Consider the following 23,421-nt stretch of genomic DNA (forward strand, 5'->3'; position numbering starts at 1 on the left):
CCCAGTCATAGAAGAGGAAGCATTTCCCTTCTTGGTGACTGCAATAACTGTCCAGCACGTGGGTTTGTCTTAAAATGTCTCATGAGGTTTGTAGATGGTATTGCACCAGTCCAGCACAGTGCTTCTCCTGCGTGTTAACCATGTTAAAGCAGTTTATGAAGAGATGTGTCATCTTGGTGGTCTTCAGTTATTCTTCTTGTTCTTTGTCTCAGAATGAAATGAAATGTTTTGAATGAAAGCTTTAACTACTGTAGCTTAAACATTTTATTTAATTTTAAGTAAAAATGTGTTTTTGTTTTGTTTTTTGGCTTTGTTTAATCTTTTATTTCTCATTCCTGTCCATACATTTTACACATTCTCCACTTCTCTTTATTTCATACAGTGTAATAGTTCATTTACAAAGCAAAGCCACAGACCAGGCCAGACCAGAAACAGCTGACTTTTACCACTTCCACCTTGAGGAACAGTCTGGTGAAAGTCTGGGTTTCTCAACGATTGTCTCAGCTCTCTTTATTTTGTCTTTATGATGCAGTGGATAGCTTTATATGCTGACTTTGCTATTTCCTTTTAAAGACTTTTCAGAATTACTCATGAAATATGGCAGACGGCCGTTTGCTGATTTTGATTTTTGCTTTTGGCTGACAGCTCAAAGGAAGAACCTTGATTCTTCATGTGATTTACTAAACAGTAGATGCTTTGCACCCATGACTGTACACTTAAAAGCCCTGTATGCATCATAAAGACATGGGGACTTCCTGTCTCTTCTGGAGATCTGTTTTCTTATTAAAAGTTGCTGGATTGTGACTGGAATCTGTGCTTCAGTGAAGAGTGAAGACAGGCGTCTGGACTGTCCCTCTCCCAACCACAGGCTTTCAACTTGAAAGACACAGACGTGTCTGTGGGACTTGGTTTTTCCAGTAGTGATGATTTCATTATTGTCAAATGCTCATGAACCAGACGCTCAGGCTCTCATTTGCAGGAACTGCAAATCATATGCTGCTGACTGATCATTAAACAGAAAACCCACCAAATTTACATGTCAGCGGAAAAGTCAACCACGTCAATACCGTTCTCCCTCATTACAGAAGTGCTCAATGTCGTCATATATAACAACATTATGAACACCTTTCAGTGATTCATGTAACGCCTCAAGAATCACAAGTTTTGATGCTTTCCTCACAGTTTTTCCTATGTGTGGAGCCTAATTTAAAACGCCAGTCTTTGTTTTTGTCATAGCCAATTGCGGCCACAAACAACAGATTTTTGCTTGTTTTCTATTCACACTGGGTAGCCCAGACACTATGCACATTAAATGGTTCAAAGTCCTGCTTCACAATATTGAATATAAAATTCAATGCGTTTTGATTGGCTCTGATTGTACAGTAGTTTCTTATGATTATAGTGTTCGCATTGTATGCTCGTTATTTTTAAACGTGTGGAACAGTATGCAACGAAAACATTTCGAACAGAAATAAATAACAGTGTTGTCACATGACCCTGTCCTATTTTGCATTTCTAATATTGTTTAATCCAGTGTTTCTCAATCATTTTGGCTTTTTCAAAGACCCATGGCTTTAATTTACTGTTTGATTTAGAAGGATTTTTACTCCATTTCTACCTAATATTGGTATAACTAGGAAAATGTATGTAATTTATAAATTCCCATGACTTTTTAAGATTTTATTAATTTACATGCCTTTTGTGCATAGAAATCACCCTTTTCAAATATATATCCAAGTTTAAGACCATATGAACCCTGGTTCTTCAAAAAAACACAAAAAAAAACAAAGTCAGTTAAAAAAGATATATCTTGATTTTTAAGCTTGGCTTACTTTAAAGCTTTGTTTTTTCTTGTTTTAAGTCATTTTAAGTCCTCTTGAGGCCCCTTGGTAGTTTACTGAGGCACCCTAGTGGGTCCTGGCCTCCTGATTGAGAACCACTGGTTTAATACATGCAAGCAGAGAATTTTTCTTTGCACAGTATACATAATACAAACTGCAAATAATTATGTTAGTAGTATGATTATAGTATGTAATTCTGAACATACTCAGCCAGTTATGAAGCAGTAAAAAAAAAAAAAAAATCCTAGATGTTCCCTGATGTAGTTTTTGTAGCTGGGCTCAACTGTCTTGTTTCAGCAGGGTTTTGATGTATCTATTAAGATTGTAAGAACAATCCTGACAAAAATATGTAACGGAAATGCGTGTCGTCATAGCAATCGATATGCTTTCCCAGCATAATCTCATTATGCATAAGTGTTTGTTTGAGTGCATGCGTTTGCTTGTACCGTTCGCTGAAAACAAGCTAAGCATTATGACGTGAGCAGAGTCGTGACCAGGGAAGAACACTTAACGTTATCGGCCATCAGATCTTCTGTATTCGTTCTGCGTAGAAGGGTTCAAGACTTCAAAGCGAAGTTTCCTTCTCTCTTTTTTTTTTTTTTTTTTTTTTTCGAGGCCAGATGGGAGGTGTGCGATACTGGATCGCAGGAAACCTCATGCTGCTTTCTCGAATAGCAAAGCAGAGTAACAACCTTCTTCCTGACATCACTGTCTCTCCACAACACTATGGTGACTTTAATAAATTGCAATTTTAAGCATCAGACCATGCGCTCTTCATCATAACGCTAATCCAAGTCAAATGGATTTACATTAAAAATGCATCAGGACTGACTCTCGCATTCGTTACACTCATTACGATTATGAATTATCAGCCCTTCGTCCTTGTAGGTCAAACATCCAGAATGCTGTTGTGAATATCATTCCTTCAGTCAGAGTACAAAGGGTCGTTTTGTACTGATCTTGATTGGATTAGATTTTTCTCTCTAGATTCTACACTCAAGTATAATGAAAACCACAAATCTGATCCTGGTTTTGTGTGAGACACTAGGCGCTTCTTTTCTAGCCAAGGTCGGGTCAGGCTGGCGACTGTAAGTCACGGCTCGGCTGAATTGGATAATGAGTTAAACGCAGGCAGGCTTCTGTAGCGCTGTATTCAGGGCTTTGTAAAGTGTGATTAATGACATCTCATGACTGAGATGTACAGTAAATCCGAGCTTTTTAATGGACAATATGTGTTCAGGAACTTGTGTGAGAGACTGCAACCACTGTTGTGCAGTAGAGCTTTCTGTTGCACATTAGAACACACTACTTTTGAATTGCAGCATTCATGGCCGGGCACAAGGATCTGAGAGTGTGGGAATGGTGGGAGGAAACTGTTAGTGTTGTGAATTTTGATGTGTGTTAGCTGCTGTGTGAGATTATTTTTCTTTTTCAGTTTACTTGTTTTTATTTATCATTTATTTGTTTATTATCTGATCATAAAATATTTCAATAGTGGATATACATTTTCTAGTTATGCTCAAGTTCCAAAATATTTAACTAGCTTGAAATTTGTAAGTGCAATATCTGTAAAACAAGTTTAGAATTCTTATCAGAAATCGAAAACGATTGGAAAGGTCAAGGAAATGTCATGCAAATTTTTAGGTCAAAGGCGTGGAACCCTGTAATCTGTGAATTGTAGCATAGAATCTGAATGTGCTCTCGGTGTTGCATGCTTCATGTAGATGCATGCAGATGATTGGCGATGGCAGGTGTGTGTGGAGCACTAACCCACCTGGTACTGAAGGCCACATCAGATTTGATGCCCATTAACCCAGTTATGTCCTGCCTCCCCCGAGGCCTTTTTAACGGTCTTGCCATTCCAGCTCCCTTATCACCAACCAAGGTTCAATTAGCAGAGCTTGATGTCAGTAACCTTCATGCCCCCTCCCCCTCTTCCCCCGTCTTCTCCTACACATTTGCCATCAATATTCACCGTCTTTAAAAAGCTATTTAGGTCTGGCTCCTCCAAGCCGTCAGATAACCACCATGCCTGCAGATGTGACCCCTGATCGACTGATGACACTTGCGTTTTACCTCCGTCTCTGTTAATCTTCATCTTTGTCTGGCTGTTAACATCATAACAGCACAGTCTGTTCCACAGTGTTTTCGGTTGAATCGTGTTACAGGGAGTGGATCCTGAAAATTTACTAGAATGATTTTAACTGATATCTGACAGCATATTTGAGTTTAGAGCCGTTGTGGAGGTTTATCAGATAGTTCCCTCAAAAATGAAAATTGCCATCATTTACTCAGCTGCATATCGCTCCAAACCTGTATGACTTTCTTTCTTTTGTGAAAAAAGGACATTAGGGTGAGGAAATGAGAATTCTCATTTTTGTTTGACTCATCCTTTTACATTTCAGCCTGTTCTTCACATCTAGCCTTTTTGAGCTTTGCGACAATTTAAAAATGACAGCATAAGAAGCCATTCACACAGAATGCGTTTTGGTAACACTGGGACCAATTCTCACTATTAACATAACTAGTTGCTTATTGGCATGCCTATTAATAACACATTAGTAATTATAAAGCACATATTCTGCAGTTTATTTAGGCAAAAGTCTTAGTTAATGGTTTGTTAGTAGTGAGAATTGGACCTTAAAATAAAGTGACCTGCATTTTATTTTTATAAATTTTTTTTTTTTTTTTTGAAAAACATGATGCTGGCAGTGGAATGGAAAAACGCAAGGCCTCTGTGTGTGTGTGTGTGTGTGTGTTAAACACATTTTAGCGTTAAAATTTGAGCGCTGCATTTTTAGAATGCTGTGTCATGTGTGAGACGCTGTAAAAGACACAAGCACAACAGTCAAACATCTGTTTAGTGCATGTTTACATTAAAAACCAATGGAATATAGCATAGTGGAATGAAGAAAAAAAAGTGTCAACTCAACTATTCCTTTAAATGAATTACTAGCTCAGAGCTTTTTTTTTTTTGTGAATCTGAATGTTGGTGTGTTCATTTTTGGCAATGGCAAGATGTGTTCTCTGAATACTGTGAAAAAATACGAAAACAATAAACAGTCTTTTTGTTTCACCGCATTCAATTCAGACTTGAAACTCTCAAATTGAATTTCTTTAATAGCGAAAGAAGAAACACTGCTTCTCTTCTTCCTATCCCTTCTCTCCTCCTTCCTCTCTTTCCTAGGGCAGAGTGTCTCTGCTATGTAAATGTATTCCATCATTCCGGTGACCTCCCAGGACTGCCAGAGCATGTCATTGCTTTTCTCAGCCTGCCTCTCGCTCTCTCCCTCATCCGTCCGAGCAGGCCACCTCTCCTCTCACCTGCAGACATCATGTTGGTTGTTTGACAGACCTCCTGGCAGGGTATTGCACAGGAACCTCAGCTGCAGCCTGTCTTCCTCAGAGGCCTCTGACATGAGGTCCAGACACATGAGCGCATAACTAAACAGTCACGCAGAGAAACAACAAAAGCTTTCCCTCTGCAAGCAGCATTCATTACATGCCAAGAAAGGATCTCCCTGCCGTGCTGTTTTTGGTAGTGCGGTCATGTCTGGTGCCTGTAAGGTCTGGAATAATGGAGAATTTCTTGACAAGGCCGAATCTGTCACTTCAGGAATTTCCCGTTCACCCGCTCCCTGTGTTTTTAAAGCTGTGTGTTTGTGATGTGAACACCCGCATGGAATCTGCACCCTGATTTCCACAGAATTTAAGCACTCTCTCACAAAGTTTCTTGTGTATTACATATAGTGCAGCTAAAGATAAATTGTTTCTGTTATTTAACTCATTTCATCTGTCACTTAATTCTTTATCTAAATCCTTTTCACACATTTTTCCTCTAACATCAGTGCTGAAATGTGTAGGCCTATAAAGTCAGCAGATTATGTCTGGTACTGACTCTGCTGATATAGAGCACTGAAGGCGTTCAGCTCCCGGCAGTCCTTGAGTTTCTCCTGGATTAGCCAGGCTCCATGCTGCCCTCTGACCAGAAAAGAGGATTGAATTATTCTGTAAATAGAAGCTAGCCACAATATGGTAGTGTGTGTTTCAGGTTCGCCATGTTGCTCTATGCCATAGAAAGACAGTAAAGCTGTTTAATGTATAGGGGACATTATAGAACAGATAGTTCTAGTTATATTAAAAGATAACTGGGATGCATCTTGTATCGCCATATCAGTTACTGGTTTAGTTTAGTTTAATTTAATTTAATTTAGTTGAATTTTTATTTAATTTGATTTTCATTTTTTTATTTTTAATTTAATTGTTTAATTTAATTTAATGTAATTCATTTCATCTCATTTCATTTTGCTATTGGCTATTTACTGGTTATCAGTCATAACGTGAAAATAATTGTTGACTTATAGGTATATAAGGCAGACATTTTATATTTGTGCTTCCCTTGTTCTAAATATAATAAATGTTGTGCTTTTTAATATAATTTTATGTAATATCTATTATACAAAAATAGTTTTGTGAATGTAATCATGGCTGATAAGATTACAGGCACTTACCTTTTAGCAATGTCCATACTGACAGCAGAAGAGCTTATTTTGCAGTAACATTTGAATAATTAGTTTCCTGCTTATACAGTGTGCCAGTGTTTGTCTGGTGAGGGACACAATTCCCTCTGCTTAGTAGAAATACCAAAATATATGCTGCAGTGTCTCTGGATAGGTGAGAATGAGCCTTCAACAGCCACTTAGGGCCTTTTTGGACTCTTAAGCTGCTTTCTGGGCTCTAGATGACAATTGAGGGATGGAGCATGATTAAATTAGAGGCATTTCTGGGATTGCTTATAGGATGACATCTCCGCTTTACCATCTACCATTTTAAGGTCCTGTAGGTCTCTTTTATGGAAAGTGGATTCGGTTATTTGTTCTAGTTGTTCCAGGTCAGATCCAGCTGCTGTAAATGCTGTCTTTGAGAGCTCATCTGTCCCCGTGGATGTCCAGCGGCATGCTAAGTGAAAAATGCGCCTTGCTCAGCATTCTTTTTTTTTTTCTGCTGTGGCGAATGAAAAATGGAGCGTCTAAAGTCCCCCAAGAAGCTGATCCTATTGTAAATGTCAAGAGAAATTGGCGAGTACATCACTTGACAAATAGCGCATGCAAAACACGTTTGACACTTCTGCCTCCAGACCGGCTATCGTAAGGATTTGACTTCACATTTCGCAAATCCTTAAGTCAAAATGCATGATAAGATTAATGTTTCATGCCCTCAGAGCCGGCCAGTCCTTGTAGTACTTTGGCAGACAATGGGCAGAGCAATAAATCAATACAAACGTGACTGTTGCCGTGGAAACTGGCTCCAACAAGTGGCTGGCATTTGGCTTGTTTATTCCTGCTAAGAACCAATTGATACCCGATTGCGTAGGCAACTCATTGTCTGATCTGTTTGTTCAGTGATGTACGGCATAGCGCAATGCAACAAGTAAATTTGAGGTGGTACATTTCCAATGAAACAATCAAGTCAGCAAGTTTGCAAAATCGTTTACAATCATTCTTGATTTATTATTAAAATCAGCATGAAATGGAAGTTGCGATTTGTCTTTTCTTTCCTGTTGTAATAGTGCAATAGTTGAGTGAAATAGTGAAAAAATGTTGGGCAGGATGGATTTTGTCAATAGGGAATTGATTGTATCATTGTCATTTGCTAATTGCTGTGATCTCATGTAAGTAACCATAACCCTCCTTTCCAGCAACCTGTCAATATTAATGTTTTTGATGAAAGGTTACACCAAAAGGCTATGGAAAAAAATGTGCATTGAACACTGATAAAGCCTTTATAATTAACACTGTAATTTTGCCTAAAAAAAATTTAATAAAAAAATAAAGGTGTTTAATGTTGTCTAAGAATGGCTTTGGATTAGTTTAAATGCTATAAAATGTTGTGTAAAATATAATGTATACAGTAAAACTAAACTCAAAGGAGTGTTTTAATATTTCTAGGCATCAGAAGATTAAAATGTATAGTTTAAAAATAGATATTCATTTTAAGATTTGCTTTAAGTATGATTAAAATATAAAATTATTACTTTTTAAATATTAACTTCAGATGTTAGCGAAGGTAATATAAATTGGAAAATAGCAGGAAATGAGCACAAGGATTTTTTAGTTTTCTCTCATGTTAAATTATATATTGCGCCAATATTATATATTATGTATAATCTTTATTTTTAAAGGTTCAGAAAAGGGGGTTTTGCTGTGATACAGTACCATAGAAGAACCATGTTTGGTTCCTCAAAGACCCTTTCAGTAGCTGCGTTTCCATTGCACTTCAAATTTCTCAAACTGAAAAAATATGGCCAATGGAAACACAAACTCCCATATTGCAAAAAGTTTTCATAATTTTTAAATCAGTCACCATGACTTATCTCGAGAGGGAAAAATTGTGCTTTAGTTGCATAACAATTTTTTTATTGTATCTATTTATAAAATATCACAAGTTTTGAGCAAATCTAGTAATGGAAATGCAGCTAGTGAGCCGTTCTTAAAAAAAACAAACAAAAAAATTCTTACCGTAAAGAACATTTAAAAATATGTAATAACCTTTTTCCACTATAAAGAACCTTTGTCTTATGGGAAGGTTCCATGAATGTTAAAGGTTCTTCATGCAGTCTTTTTAAGAGTGTGTATCTTATAGCGTGCTGTGTGGATCGCAGGGCAGAGAGGTGTGTGGCCATCCTCTTAACGCTGAGGCATCCATCACATAGGCATGATGTATAAATCCCATTTCTATTGATCCAGTCTCAGGGGAAGGAGAGGGAGAAAGGTGTGGAGAACAGAAAGTCTCTATGCTGACTAAAAGCAGAGGAAAGATCCAAACAGTTGATGAGTCAACAGAGAGAGAGAGAAGAGGGGACAGACAGTGACCCCACTGAGCAGCCATAAGCTGTTTGCACTGCAGTTTTAATTGCCTTTTCTCTTTTTAATTAAAGCTGCTCTGCAGAGAAAGTCGAACTGGGAAAAGTGATTTATATTTCATTTGTGTCCAGCAGTTTTACATAATTGATTTGTTTATCCAGAGTGTTGTCTCGTTTGGTTATTGTTTTTCGGATATATGTAAATATATCCATTCCCACAAATGCCTGTTTTGTCTGTGGTTCTGTCTTTCTGTTGGTATCTTATTTTTTTTTATTTATTTATTTATTTATTTTTTCTCAACGTCTCGGGATTGTGAATTGTGGCCAGAGAAAAAAACGCCTGCATGTTTTGTATCTTTTGGCAGCACAGTGCGGAGCCCGGCTTTGGTCTGCTGCATATTTGTTGGTATGGAAACAGTCTGTGAAATACCTGCCACCACCCAAGCTGGAATTCCAAATGTTCTGCACTGCAGTCCAACCTCAGGGCAGTCGTTAAACCCTTCAGAAGAATTTTCTTTGCTTATATTTTGGGTGTATGAGAGTGTGCCTCTTTGCACCCCTTTTGCCTTTCCGATTGACCTCCTTCATGTGAAGAGACCCCATCTCTAACCTGTTCAGTGACAAACAACCTTTCTTACTTTTTCAAATTATTACTTAGTAAGAATCCATTAAATTGCTAAAGTAAATGAATAAAATAAATGCTGTTTGTTTTTGTTTTTGTTTTTTTTAACTCTACTCATTGAAGAATCCTAAAAAAATCACTGATTCCACAAAAATATTAAGCAGCACAACCATTTTCAACATTAATAGCAATAAGAAATGTTTCTTGAGAACCAAATCAGCATATTAGAATGATTTCTGAAGGATCATGTGACGCTGAAGACTGGAGTAATGGCTGCTAAAAATTCAACTTTGCCATCACAGGAATAAATTACATTTTTAAAATATATTCAAACAGATAACAGCTTTTATTATATTTCATCATTACAATGATTAAAAATATGATCTAATTGTTTAAATTAGGTTAGTTTTTGTTGTTTCAATGTTTGATCGTCGTCATTTCTTCGTTCAGTTATGGACCGGTTTTAATCTCGGCAGTAATGCAAGAGCAGTCGGAGTTTGTGTGTGTCAAGGACTGGCCTTTTGAATGACGCCGAATGCCATCACTGTTTCCTCGGAGCGATGTGATTGGCCATTGCTGACTGACAGGCTGTTTGTCAGTGGCTTCCTGTGCGGCAGCTCTAATGTGCAGTGTCACCAGGCGGATGCTCCTGCTCTCCCGGCCTCACTGTAATTACTTTGCATGCTTGACTGACTCTCTCCATTAATGGCAGAACACTCTCAGCGCCCACTGAATTATTCCATCGATCCGCTTTTTGTTTTTGACCTCTCTTTTTTTAATTTCCCTTCTGTTTCAAGCCAAACTGTCAAAAGAAAAGCAGAATAAAGGCATTATTTGCAATGGGATTGTTTGCAAACACATTATTTACGGTTGTGAGGGAATCATTTTTCATATTAACCATGTTTACAGCTTAGTTTGACCTTTGTTTGAGACAAATGATATGGTTATTTATCAAAGATTTGGGTCGTTTGTGTTGTTTTCTAGTATGAAGTCAGTACTGTATCGTAAGCTACCTCACAACTGCAGTACATCTATTACAATTCCATACGCTGTGATCATCATGATGCCAGAACTGAAAACTAATGAAACGCCTTCAAACATATACACCTATTTTAAAATTGTACTTGAAATTGTAATTAAATCACAAAAATGAATAAATTAGTAAATATAGTAGAAGTAAATGGATGTAAAATATATTAAATGTAGTAAGTAAATATATTCGCTTGACTGTATGGTTTACTTGAATTTTATAAATAAAGTGAATGAACGAGTAAATAAAATAAAATTGAAGTAAATATGTACCTAACTTTTATTTTTACGATTTAAATTTACTAAAGTAGTAATTATATGAAGTAAATATTCTATAAATGAATAAATACTGTAAGTAAATAAATGTATGTAAAATATATTAAATGTAGTAAATGTATTTGCTTGACTGTATTTTTGTTTACTTGAATTGAATATAGTAAATATAACGTTCATAACGTGAATGAACAAGTACATAAAAAAATAAATAAATATAGCTGAAATAAATATGTACTTTATTTACCATTTAAATTTGCAAAATAAAGTATATAAAGTTAATAAATTAATTAAACGAGTAAATATAGTAGTAAAAATATAGTAAAATAAAAACGCATAGCACAAATAGTAAATAAATATTTACTTGGCTGTATTTATTTACTTGATTACTAAATATATTTAATATAGTTGAATGAATGAATAAATAAGTAAATATAGTTGAAGCAAAGAAGTTTAAAAGGTGAACGAACAATACACCATGTTGATGCAAAGTCATGATAAAATGTTGCACTGATATGTGATTTGATTCGGTGCAGCCCTGTTTTTTTTCATGACTCTCATCTCCATACCGCATTGATGGACTTTTTTCACGTGGAAAAGCTTCCCACCTGAATTCATCAGTCAGAGCTGTCCACTGACCTGCTCTCACCACAGGGGCAGGATGAGATGACCTACTCATCAGTCTGTGAACCATTCTGTGTCATCGTCTCCACTCTCGCTCCCTGCATTCACCGTTGATTGTGTAAGATACTGTTAAAATACGGGAATTCGGCCCCAGTTCCCAGCTATAAACCACGTCCTGTAATCCTGCATATTGTCCTGGCCAATCATTTGTCTGTGCGCTGCGCTGATGCACGGTGGCAGAACAGGGTCTAGCTGCCTGGCTGTTTGCTGTACTGATTTGTGTTCAGAGATGTGCAGAGACAGGCTGATTGTGACCTTGTGACACTGTCACTCCTCACTGAGATGGTAGTGTGGCCTGCAGGCCAATCATTTCCATCCACCCTGCTGCTCTTTTCTCTGGCGTTTCGTTTCATTTCACTCTCTCGCTCTGGCTCTGCTTTTTGCACTCTCCTGGGAAACGAAGTAGCCCATATTAGCAGCCAATAGTGTACTCGCACACATACAAGCAGAGACGCACATTACCCACATTTCTGCTTCATGTAGGTCACTGGGGATGGATATTGTGCTGGAATGAAGCTCTCAGTATGAGGACGTGTTTCTGAGCCTCTTAGTAATTCTGCTCGTCAGAAATGATCAGAGATTTGAGGATGTTTGTGGGATAATGTCTTATCTTATTTAAGATTTGCACACAAACAAATGCAGATTATTGTATTGCATGCTCAAAAGTATTACATATTGCTGTAAAATGTACTGTAAAAGAAGAGATTCTTTAAAATATCATTCACTGTTTTCCACAGAAGAAAGTCATAAGAAATTATGGTTAATGGTGACTTAATTTGAGTGAATTTTCATTTGATTTAACTATCCTCCATTAATTATACTAGAGAAGGTACAAACAGGAAGCAGCCTCAATAATATAAAAAATATCAAATAAAATAAAAATAATATAAAAACACAAAATAATATAAATAAAATAAAACAATATTAAATAAAATAAATATTAATATTTGTTCATTTTTGGTAGAAATCACAATGTTTTTGGTGGCTGTAGAAAGTCTTACCTTTTTTAAAAATTTGAAAGAGTTATTGTCATAACCGTCATTAACAAAATTATTGTCTAGTTTTGACAATACTCCACTCCGTATACTAAAACATGCATGTACATAAACTGGACGAGGGCTGTTTCTGCTTGGGTCCTGTGAATTTAAGGGGGAATTTGTTATCAGTGTTGTCAGATTTTATTGATGATGTAACTGAAACATATGCTTGGCCGTTTTGAGGATTTTGAGTAGTAGTACGTAGGACTGGCAGTTTGGGAATTGTGAGTTGTGTATTACCCCACTTCGTTATTCAGTGTGTTTGGGAATTCTGACCGTTTTGTTTTTCACTTCATTGTCCTTGTGAAATTTCCGTCTTGTCAGTGCTTGCCTGATATAATATTCCTACAAGACATGGAATTGAGCTTTGAATGAATTTCAAGGCTGCCTTTTTAAAATTTCAAAAACATTTTTCATTTGGGAGTCGAGGGGGATTAATAAGCTGTCCGGTATGAGCGCTTTCATACCGAACTTTAGATGTGCTTTGAAGGGGGAGAGAACATTTGACTTTCTCTCCTCTCTTTGTCTTTCTCATCTGAGTGCTTTCGATTGTTTGCAGCTCAGGAGTCAAAGAGTACAGCAGCACAGAACTTTAATTTGATAAAGCGTAAATTTGTCCTCCTCCGATCTAAGCAGAGAGATATGGATTGAACGGAGCAGTTCAAACACACTCCCTTCAATTGCCTAGTAGATTTAACAGAAATCTGGTACTTCAAAATGGGCACTTCGGTAAGTGGAGATGCACTGAGAACTTTATTTAATCTTACATAGAAAAGCTTGTGGACTACCAGTGACATCTGTTCAACACTAGCTCAGCCTTTATTTTATTTTATTTATTTATTTTAGTGCTGTCAAATGATTAATCACAAAGTTTTTGTTTACATTGTGTGTACTGTGTAAATTTTATGTGTATATATAAATACACGTGTATATAGTTAAGAAAAATGTTATATATATATATATATATATATATATATATATATATATATATATATATATATATTTTATTTTTCAAAATGTATACTGTTTGTATGTATTTATACATACATAATAAATGTACACAGTATACACATTATGTAAACAAACTTATTTTGGATGTGATTAATCATTTGACAGCACTAATTTTATTTCTTTATTCATTTATTATACATATATACAGTTTATGTATTTAATGCACATACGCTTTTATATTATGTTTTTCATTTTATTTTTATTTATTGAAATTGTGTATATATTTGTAACTAATTTTGTGTATGCATTTAATTAAAAATACATTTTATGTATTTGTTTATTAAAAAAAAACTACATTTTATGTGTTTAAGTTAAATTTAATTGAATGAATTAAAATAAGTGTGCCCTAAATTTTTGCCTCTGTAGGCCACTCACTGGTTTTGGAACAGGCTTCATATCTGCCATCTCTATTTGGCTGGATGATAAACAAAACATTATCGTTCATTTCAATTTTCTCCAGCACTGACTTAGATGTCAACATTTAAACGAACCATCGGCCAGTCTATCAAAGTGTCTGCAAACCGTCTGAACTTAATTTAGCTCCGAGCAAACTGTGCCAACTGGCCAGCAGGGCTGCGTTCCACGAGCTCTGTTTATCAGCCTAGATGAGCGAAAGAGGAGCAATCAGCAGTTCTTATCCTCCGGTGGACTTGCACTGCTTACTGTAATTGTTGCTAGGCTACTGTATGGGGAGCCGCTTGCATTTTAATGGCCCTCAATGGGCTTTGTAATTGAATTGGTATGCAGAAGAGAGACAGGCCCAACAGGCCCACTGTCTGATTAGAGGCTGATTGCACGCTGGGAGAGAAAACATTGTGTTGAATTATTTGCCATGGCTCGGTTTCTTGGCCCTCTTGGATGATGCTTGAATCCCAGAAGGGATTGTTTGAGGGTGACGGAAAAGAGTGATTGCACTCCCAGCGTTCATTATAACTTGTTCGGTTAATGCCAATGGACTTTTCAGCTAGTTTAGTTTTATTGATTCTACAGCAATACTGCCTGAAAATGAGATGTTTTTATGCCAAAGTATGTCTTTACTAACATATAGATTGAGCTGCTGCTTTTCTGTGTCATTCTAATCAGCGTTTTGGGCTCTGACTCCTGGAGACTTTAGTATGTATGTATGCATGCATGTATCCACTCCACGTTAAAATAAATATTTTGAAGACAAAAATAGAAACACAGGCCACACTGTGGTCTTTCATAATCATGATCTTGTGTTTTCAGTGTCTCACAACAGCTGGGTTTGCAGTAAATAATGCTCCACTTGAACTCCATCTCTACAAGCTTATTTTGGCATTCCACCCAAAATAAAAACTTGATAATTTAACACTGAAAACAAAATTCTTTTTTAAAACAATTAAATAATTTAAAAATAAATTTAATTTTATTTGTAAAATAATTGTATATTTTTATTTTTACAGTGATGGTGTATTACAGTATTTATTTTGAAATATATTATTATTACTTAATACTATGTTGTTGTTGTTGTTGTTGTAGTATAACAATTGTTTTGTGCAGACCTACAAAAAAGCTGCAAACTTTGTTGCTTAAATTGCACTTTAAATTGCAATTGCAATTTTTATTAATTTTTTTTTTTTTTTTTTTTAATTGTGCAGCCCTACAATGTCATTTTAATACATTTTGTTTACCCATCCAGACTCTAGCCACGTTCAAAAAATCCAAACTGAATTTTAAATCTGAATTTAAATCTAGTAAAAGTGCGACAATGTGATTTAAGCTCTGAAACTGTCATTTTTCACCTCTTATTTGCATGACATTGAACACTTCTCAACTGTTTGACGCTCTCACTGTTTGCTCCACTCTACCTTCAATCCCACAATCCCCTGAGCTTGCCGCTCAGCTCCCATAGAGAATGAATTAGAATATCCCACTCAGCTTCGCACCAGTGGACGTGCACGGTTAGCCAAAAGTCTTTGTATGTGGTGTAACTTTCCTCTCGTCGTTGTGCAGCTCAGAATGTTTTGGCTGGCTTTCTGCAGCCCTTATGTGGCACTTCAGTACCTCGTGGAGTGTTTTGCTGATCAGCTGCTGTGAAACGACAGATTGGAGCGGGCCGGTGTGCACACTTTTTCCCTGCTCAGCACTGCTGCAAACACTGAATAAGCTTGACTGTGTTTAAATGCTCAATATTAGCAGAACATGTGGTAAGCGGCTCTATTTTCCAATTGTTGATCTGGTCTTAGCATCTGGAAACTGTTAGTTGGTGTTTGTGGTTTTTAGCCACTGAGAGGTTAAAAGTTTTCACTGGTGTGATTTGGCTGTGGCGCCAATTCAAGGCCAACCGAAAGAGCGCTCAAAGAGTCAATTTAGTCTTATCAGGAACGCTCACCTTGCACTGTGCCTCTGCAGTCATGCGGAGAAGCCACTAGCGGATTGGTCTCAGTGGGAATGGAGGGAGAAGAGACGCACGCTTCTCTCCTGCATCTCAAACAGTTGGGCTATCTCATTAAACCCAGTTGTTTCCCTGACACTGCGGGCAATTCCTGTCATCTCACCCCTGGAGCCCTTTGTCTGTAGTCCTCTCTCTAACTCAAACATGTAACGCTGCAGAATGAGGCTGTGAGACTCTGTCAAACAGCGACGTTTAACTGCAGATGTGTTCACTTGTGCTATAGGCAAATTACAATTGGCTGTCACTGAAACTGCAGAAATTAACTAGAAATCTGGCATGCTATAGCAGACTCCTAATGACATATTCAATATCGGGTCTCTGTTGCTAATTAGGAAATACTAAGAGATTGGATTGAATTCATCCAACAACTCGGAAGTCAATTAGTGACTTTATCTATATTTTCTCAAAATATTTTTTAATCATTTTAGCCACAGAGCTTTTATTAACATGTTGTGCACAGCTGTTATATGTGTGTGTGTGTGTATGTATAAATAAATAAATAAATAAATATATATATAAATATAAATATATATATATATATAAATATATATATAAATATATATATATATATATATATATATATATATATATATATATATATATATATATATATATATAATATTTATTTTACAAGAAATTTATGGAATCTATACAGGCATTTTTACTTAAAAAATTGGGCATACTGTACAAGTGAAGACATGTTTTTAACATTTTCAACCTACACTGGAAAAATAAATCCATAAAATAACAGAAAAAGTACTGGCATCTCATTACACACAACATTATCGATTAATTTTATGGACATTTTGTTAATTCTAAAAAAATTAAAAAAATAAATAATAAAAAAAAACAATGCAATGAAGTGTAAAATTCAAAATACTGGTAAAACACCTGTAAAAAAAAATAAATACGAAAAATTCCTTCAGATTATACAGTATATTGGGGGGAGGGGGAGTAAGTCACGCATCAAGCAGAACCAGTAAACATCCAATTACATGGTTGTTATGCGAGCCGTTCATGTACTCATCAAGTGCATGAAGGTAATGCCAGCTCTGTCTTTCTCCGGTATCATTCACACTGCGACAGTTAATGTAACAACCATGCAGATGACAGTTTATATTGCCATCAAAACTAGGGCTGTGCAATTAATCGAATTCGATTATCATTCACATCTAGTCAGTAAAGCCGGTTTCGTGATTAGTAGTAAATCGCCATCAGCTGCTTTCAGATGCAGCTGCATTTACTACACCGAGCCATAGTTCACTGACAAGCTAGACAATATTCGATTAATTGCACAGCCCTAATCAAAACCATTAAAAAGTACCATGATACAAAGATGGTAATGCCATGGTAATCTGATATAGTTTCAGAAATTTGAATGATTATCACATTCATATATTCCATGTTATTCTTATTGGCTTTTGAAGTGTTTGGTCTGTGGCCTTTAATTTAATCAAAATTGGAGGAAGCAGACCCATGTGTTACGTAGCGTCACGGAATGAGCTCTCTTCATCTTCATCGCCCTCTTTCATTCCTGCTCTGTTTACTCTGGCAGAGAGCGAGCGATTCTATTATTATTCCTGCTTGTAACCTAGTGTTGAGCGATGCCATTAGGAGCCAGAGCGCTAGAAATATACTTAAGTATACAGCATTCATAAGATATGTTTTTAAATCCAATAATCCTTATTCACGCGGGCTGTTACCACAGATCTAGGTCACAAAGACCAATGGCTGAATGGAATTGCGACTCTAAAAGCACACGCTCTGTGCTGACTCCACAAAGCTCACACATAATGCAGTGCAGTGCAATACACAATCTATGTATCATGTGAGGGGAGAATATTGTGTATTAGGGGGATGAAACCAGTTCTGTTAAGGTCAAGAGTTTGTAGTGTTTTTGTTTAGTCGTAGACGGCGTGTTCTGGATTGAAATCAATGGCTGAACACCTGCTGATGGTAAAATAACTCCATGTTCAATTTGGAAGAAAAGAGGATTGGATTTTTCTTTTGAATGACAGCCGAATCTATTCACTAAGGCCTTGAAAGGCAGCGCTGTCCGCTATCTGCTATTTGTGTGTGAAGCTGCGGTTATGTTATGCTAAGGGACTGTACATGTTTGCACGAATCGAATTTTTGCCATTAATGGTGCCACTGAGGTGGTCTTGTCATTTGCCTGAAAATCTCTCTTTTGGCCCTTCAACAGATAGTTAAGGACATTCGCCTTATGTTGAGTCCTGCATCCCAGGCTATGCTTTTCTACAGAGGCTATTCTGAATTCCTTTCCTTTTGACATTTAACTGTCAAGATGTCTTCATCTCTGGTGTCTCTGTTTACTTCCTCTAGTGCTTTGCTGTCTCTAGCCCTCTATCTGTTTGTCTGGTGTCTGAAGGAAGAAGGGGGAAAGTGTATTGCTGAGTGTCGAGTTGGGAGCCGTTGAGATTTAATTAATATGAGTGCTGGCTACCGATTGGCTGATACCGTAGGGAAGAATGTCACCACGCTTGTGACCTATATCAGGAGGAGGATGTGGCTGATAGCTGAATTAGGAAGTTTCTACTTGTGTAACTAAACCAGTTCTGCTCAGCGATGCCCCTTAGTCATGGTTTCACTTAGTTGCCTATGCTGACTCAGAAGAGGGACTAATGTGTTAATTAGGGCATTATGAAATCCATTAAATTTTTTTCCAAATTCCATTTTAATTTTTTTTTGGATTCCGTTTTTATTCATTTTAATTTTTCTACACACTGTTTTAATGGTTAAATTTAAATGTTATTCATCAAAAAGCACGTCTAATTAATTGATTTTATAAAAATAATTTACTATTATTTTATTTATTTTTTTCCCCCAAAATACTGTATTGTATATTTACATTTTCTGCTAAATAAATTCTGCTAAATAACTTTTCTGGTAAATATTCCTTTAAAAATAATGTTTTAATCATTTTATTAGTCGTAGTACTATCATTTTTCCTTAAAAGAAACTGTAAAATGCTCATGAAGTGACTCAAAGCAGTTCTGGAGATTATGTACTCGTATATTGAAGCAGCAGAGGTTGAAAACATCACGAGCATCACCAAAATTTGGCAAATTCTGTGACATTCTGTGTTACACAGTAAATAGTTTTTAATGACTTGATTCTGCGATTCTGTCCGTGTTTTCTGCATCGTGGAAATCATAGGGCCCTAGTTAATGAGCAAAGTGGGATGGGAATGTTATGAGGATGAAGATGTCACGTGTTCCTGCATTAGTGAAGCTGGTGCTCACTTTTTTTTACAAAATAAAAAAATCTTAGTCCACTGTGAAATCTGGGTTTAACAGCTCTGACACAACTTGGACTCCAGTGAACAAAACCTCCTTGTGACTCAGAATGATTCAAGGGGACAGACCGCCTTGACTGTGAACCTCCATGTGATTGTGATTTGGGAATTGTATGAGCCGGTCTCACTGTTGGTCTGTACTTAAACCAATAAGCTTCTGTTGGTGGTTTAGTGATACTGAGACAATAAGTTGCTGTATTGAGTTTCTTCACAGTTTTCACTTTTTAATCATTTCTAGAATTATTTCTGAAGGATCATGTGATATTGAAGACTGGAGTAATGGCTGCTGAAAATTCGGCATTGCAGGAAAAATAAATAAAGAACAATTATTTTAAATTGTAATACTACACAGTATTACTGTTTTAGCTGCATTTTTGCTCACATAATTGCAGCATTGAGAATGGACCTAGTTTCAAAAACATTTAAAAAATCTTACCGCCTCTAAACTGTATTACACCTAGTGTTCAGTTTTATAGTTAGAACTGAAGAACCGCATAGATATCAAGTCAGTGTATTCATTCTTAGACTTAACATGGCTTTAAGTTCTTATCTTTAAAATGGAAGTATTTATCAGTGCCTTTTTATAGACAGAAATCACATAGTGATGATATGAGGTGTGCGTGACAGTCCTTCTATTTTAAGAAACAATTCTTTTCAGATAAGGTGATTTAAGAAACATGCTGAAGAGATAATAAAAGATTGTTAACTAAACAAATATGCCCATTGAGTTTTATTTATTTGACAGGTGTAATCAAATGTAATATGGGTATAATCTGTAGTGTCAGTGTCAGCAAGCCTCTGTTTCGCAGTAATTAATTGCCAATTATAGAACAATAGTTTTTTGTGCGAAGTGTATTTATTTCTCTGGGTGTGTTTATTTGGATAAACAGAAAATGCTGGAATATAGGTCAGCTTTCCTTGAAATATCTTACCGAATCATTAAAGATGATGTTGATGAAAATCAAGCCTTATTTGGGCATTTCATGTCTTTTGCCTGTATTCCAGCTGAGCATAACACTCTTCTCTAAGGAAGGACATAATCAATGTATGTTCTTAGTTTGAAATTGTTGTTTGTTTGCCTAGTGTAGGAATATTTGAAGCTATAAATTCATTCATTGAGTATTTAGGTGTATATATATTTTTTGGGTTGTTTCCCAGGGACGTCACAATAATATTCCAAGTTTTAAGCGTTTACCTAAGCACAACCTATGTTTGTTTCTCTGCAGGGCCGACATGTCAAAACAGGTCAACTGGCTGCCATCAAGTGCATGGATGTCACAGGGGTGAGTTTATTTTCATTTCGACTTCAGTATTGACCTCTTATTATGATCTGAAGCTGTTGAGGTCTTTCACCGACAAGATGTCAAAGCCTCTTAGAGTCCTCTGCTCGGATCTGCAGGTTTATTTTAGGTTTAGTTGATCTCATTTTTGATTTTTTATTATATCCATATATCCTCAAGCCTTAGTTTTCTCCTCATTAGCTCTCTGGATGATAAAATATGATGTCGGCTTAACCTTTTAGCATCCCTCTTTATAATAGAACCGAAAAGATAAGGCTACAATGTCTTCTGTGTTTTTTAAAGTAGAGTTTCCTCAAGTGACAGACATTGGGCTGCAATGCTAGCATATGAATCGGGAGTGGATATTTATTTATTTTATTTATTTTATTCGGGCGCAGTATTTCAGTCACGTCTGCTCTTTTTTTTAATGCCACATTTTTCCACTCTATCTTTTTATTTTTAATCTAAAGTCAATTTAGCATTTAATAAGCTGTTGTAGATTTAGAAATACCGTAGCGAATTCAATTCACAAGCTGTTATGATTTCACTGGCCACTGTTGGTTGTGTTTGTAATAGCTTGTGACTGCCCCCTGTTATTTCAGGGTGAATAACGCTTGATTAGCAGGTTACATGGATTCTTGTTTCGTAGGACGAACATCTTCCCTGTACGGCTGTTTCAAAACCTCATCGACTGCCTTCATAGACATCATTTTAGACAATGTATGAGTGTTTGTAAAATACCTATGATGCTCAAAAACGCTGTCTAGGTTGGCAGTGCAGTAGGTTTTGAGACATTTCATAAATAATTTCAGGACTCCCATGAAAAACTGGAATTTTAAAGTTGTTTTCTAGATCTAGAAAAGTTATGGAAATTTCTACGGTTAATATTTAGAAAATAAATAAATATGCATATAAAAATAATTCTGGCCAATACAGATAAGCTGATAATTATTTTCGTGAAGGCTGCTAACCAATATATTTTGAAATGATACAAGTGATTTTAGGTATCACAACATTATATTATGTACTGTATTAAAAAAAGTGGACATTCATTTTTAGATTTGTTAATTAATACTTTTAGCAGTATTATTAGTGTTTTGAAAGATGAACTTTAAGTAAGCTTTAGATAGAGGAAACATTAGCATTAAATGAACATTAAATGTCTACCAATAATGATAAATTAATCTCCAAGTCGATTATACTGTAACAAACATCATGCGTTTCTTATATGTAACTGGCTTGAAAGCACTTTTTTTGTGCAGTTTCCTATAAGATGATTTTTAAAATCGTCTGGTAAACACAAATGTCTCAAAGTCCTGGAAATTCATTGGTTAGGTGATAAGGGAATCCAGTTATTAGGATGGGTTGTTCCTGGAAATTATGTGTTTGACCTGTAGTGAATGAGAGGGCAGATAAAGAGAGTTGTCATTTAGCTCAAATAGCTGTTCATCAGCAGAGTCCAGCATGCTCTTGAGAAGAGCTCATTGAGTTGGGGGGCTTGAGGGGCTCCCAGAGGGACACTCCAGTCAGGATGTAATTCTTGGGGCCAAGAGCTAATCCTGTGCTCTCCGCCCTCCTTCCCCCATCTATTTCATGTAAAAGCACCTGCATCTGTAAGTGGGCCATCAGCCCTTATTATAGGTCACTGGAGTGGTCCCACAGGCCTCAAGCTTTACATCAGAGAGTAGGGAGATATCCCATGATTCTCTTCTGCATGTGTCTTGACAGGAGGAAGAGGAGGAGATCAAAGCTGAGATCAACATGCTGAAGAAATACTCTCACCACAGGAACATTGCCACCTACTATGGTGCCTTCATTAAAAAGAACCCTCCCGGTGTGGACGACCAGCTGTGGGTGAGTACCGTGTCCCAGTGTGCCAGTGGAGATAGAGGGAGTGTATCCATCTGTGCTTTAAACACACTGCCCTGTGTATATGTGGTCTTTTAATGGCCTATGAGGAAGTGTATGATTAATGGGCCTTGAATGAACATTGATGAACAGGAATCGAAACACCGTTGTTTTGCCTACAGACTTGTTGTCATGGAGAGTTAATGGAGATCTTTGCTGGGAAAAGTTAAGGACTTTGTAAAGCCTTTTTGTAAAGATTGGAATAATAGAATGTGTCTATTTTGATGTACTCTTCTCACTGAGTTGTTTGTTGATGTGTGTTTGAATGTAGTGGCTGACCAATATAGGATTTTCAATACCCAACGCCAATATTTAGAGATGAGGTTTTTCTATAACAATATAATGCTGGTATAATATAAATCATTGGTTCTCAACCAGGAAACCGGGTCACAGAATGATTTAAAATTTAAATAAAATATTCAATTTTTTTTTTTTTTGCATCTGAATTTCATTTATTAAACAGATTGGGAACCACTGCTATAAATAATTTAATTTAATTATACTATACTTATACTTTTTTTATATTAATTTTTTTTTATAAATGAAACGAACACTTGTTTTACACAAAATTAACTCAAGGCTCACTGGAAAATATTTAATTATATACTGTAAAAAGTGATAAGTTGACTTGACTTTAAAAAAAAAATTGTGGAAACCCGTTGCCGTAAAATTATTAATTAAATAATTTCAAAAAAGTTAAGTGAACTAATTAAGAATTAATAACTTTAAGGCAACGGGTTTCCTCATTTTTTTTTGTTAAGTCAGCTTAGCACTTTTTACAGTGTACTCACTGTATACAATAGTAATAATCCAGTAAAAATGGGTTTGATTTTTATTTATTTTTTTTTTTTTCCTGTTTTAACTACACCATTTGTCAATTTCCTGAAAATGAGTGATCTGTCTTTTGAAAGACTGATTTGTCTGAGCTATGCTCAGATTTGCAGAAAATCTGAGTGTGAAAACTGATATCAAATCAATTACATTTAAAACTTGCAAGTCGTTTTCACAGTTCCAGTGATGCAGTTACTGTATTTTGCCATTTCTACTGATAGTGTTTGGCCTACACTGACAAAAGGTACAGAACTGTCACTGGGGTGGTACCCTTTCAAAAGGAGCTAATATGTACCTGTAAGGTACTAATA

The 23,421-nt window shown here is 36.2% G+C and overlaps 1 protein-coding gene across 8 annotated transcripts in view; it reads left to right on the plus strand.

Moving 5' to 3' along the window:
• Positions 1 to 23,421, plus strand: part of tnika (TRAF2 and NCK interacting kinase a) — an 86,537-nt gene that overhangs the window by 22,716 nt on the left and 40,400 nt on the right. For all 8 annotated transcript variants that reach the window (XM_058798434.1, XM_058798442.1, XM_058798447.1 and 5 more), the window contains exons 3-4: positions 20,318 to 20,374; positions 22,100 to 22,225. In XM_058798434.1, the coding sequence (XP_058654417.1) occupies positions 20,318 to 20,374; positions 22,100 to 22,225 (183 nt within the window). The remainder of the gene's footprint in view (positions 1 to 20,317; positions 20,375 to 22,099; positions 22,226 to 23,421) is intronic.

This window comes from Onychostoma macrolepis, chromosome 02 (genome assembly GCF_012432095.1).
Source record: "Onychostoma macrolepis isolate SWU-2019 chromosome 02, ASM1243209v1, whole genome shotgun sequence".
Taxonomy (NCBI): domain Eukaryota; kingdom Metazoa; phylum Chordata; class Actinopteri; order Cypriniformes; family Cyprinidae; genus Onychostoma; species Onychostoma macrolepis.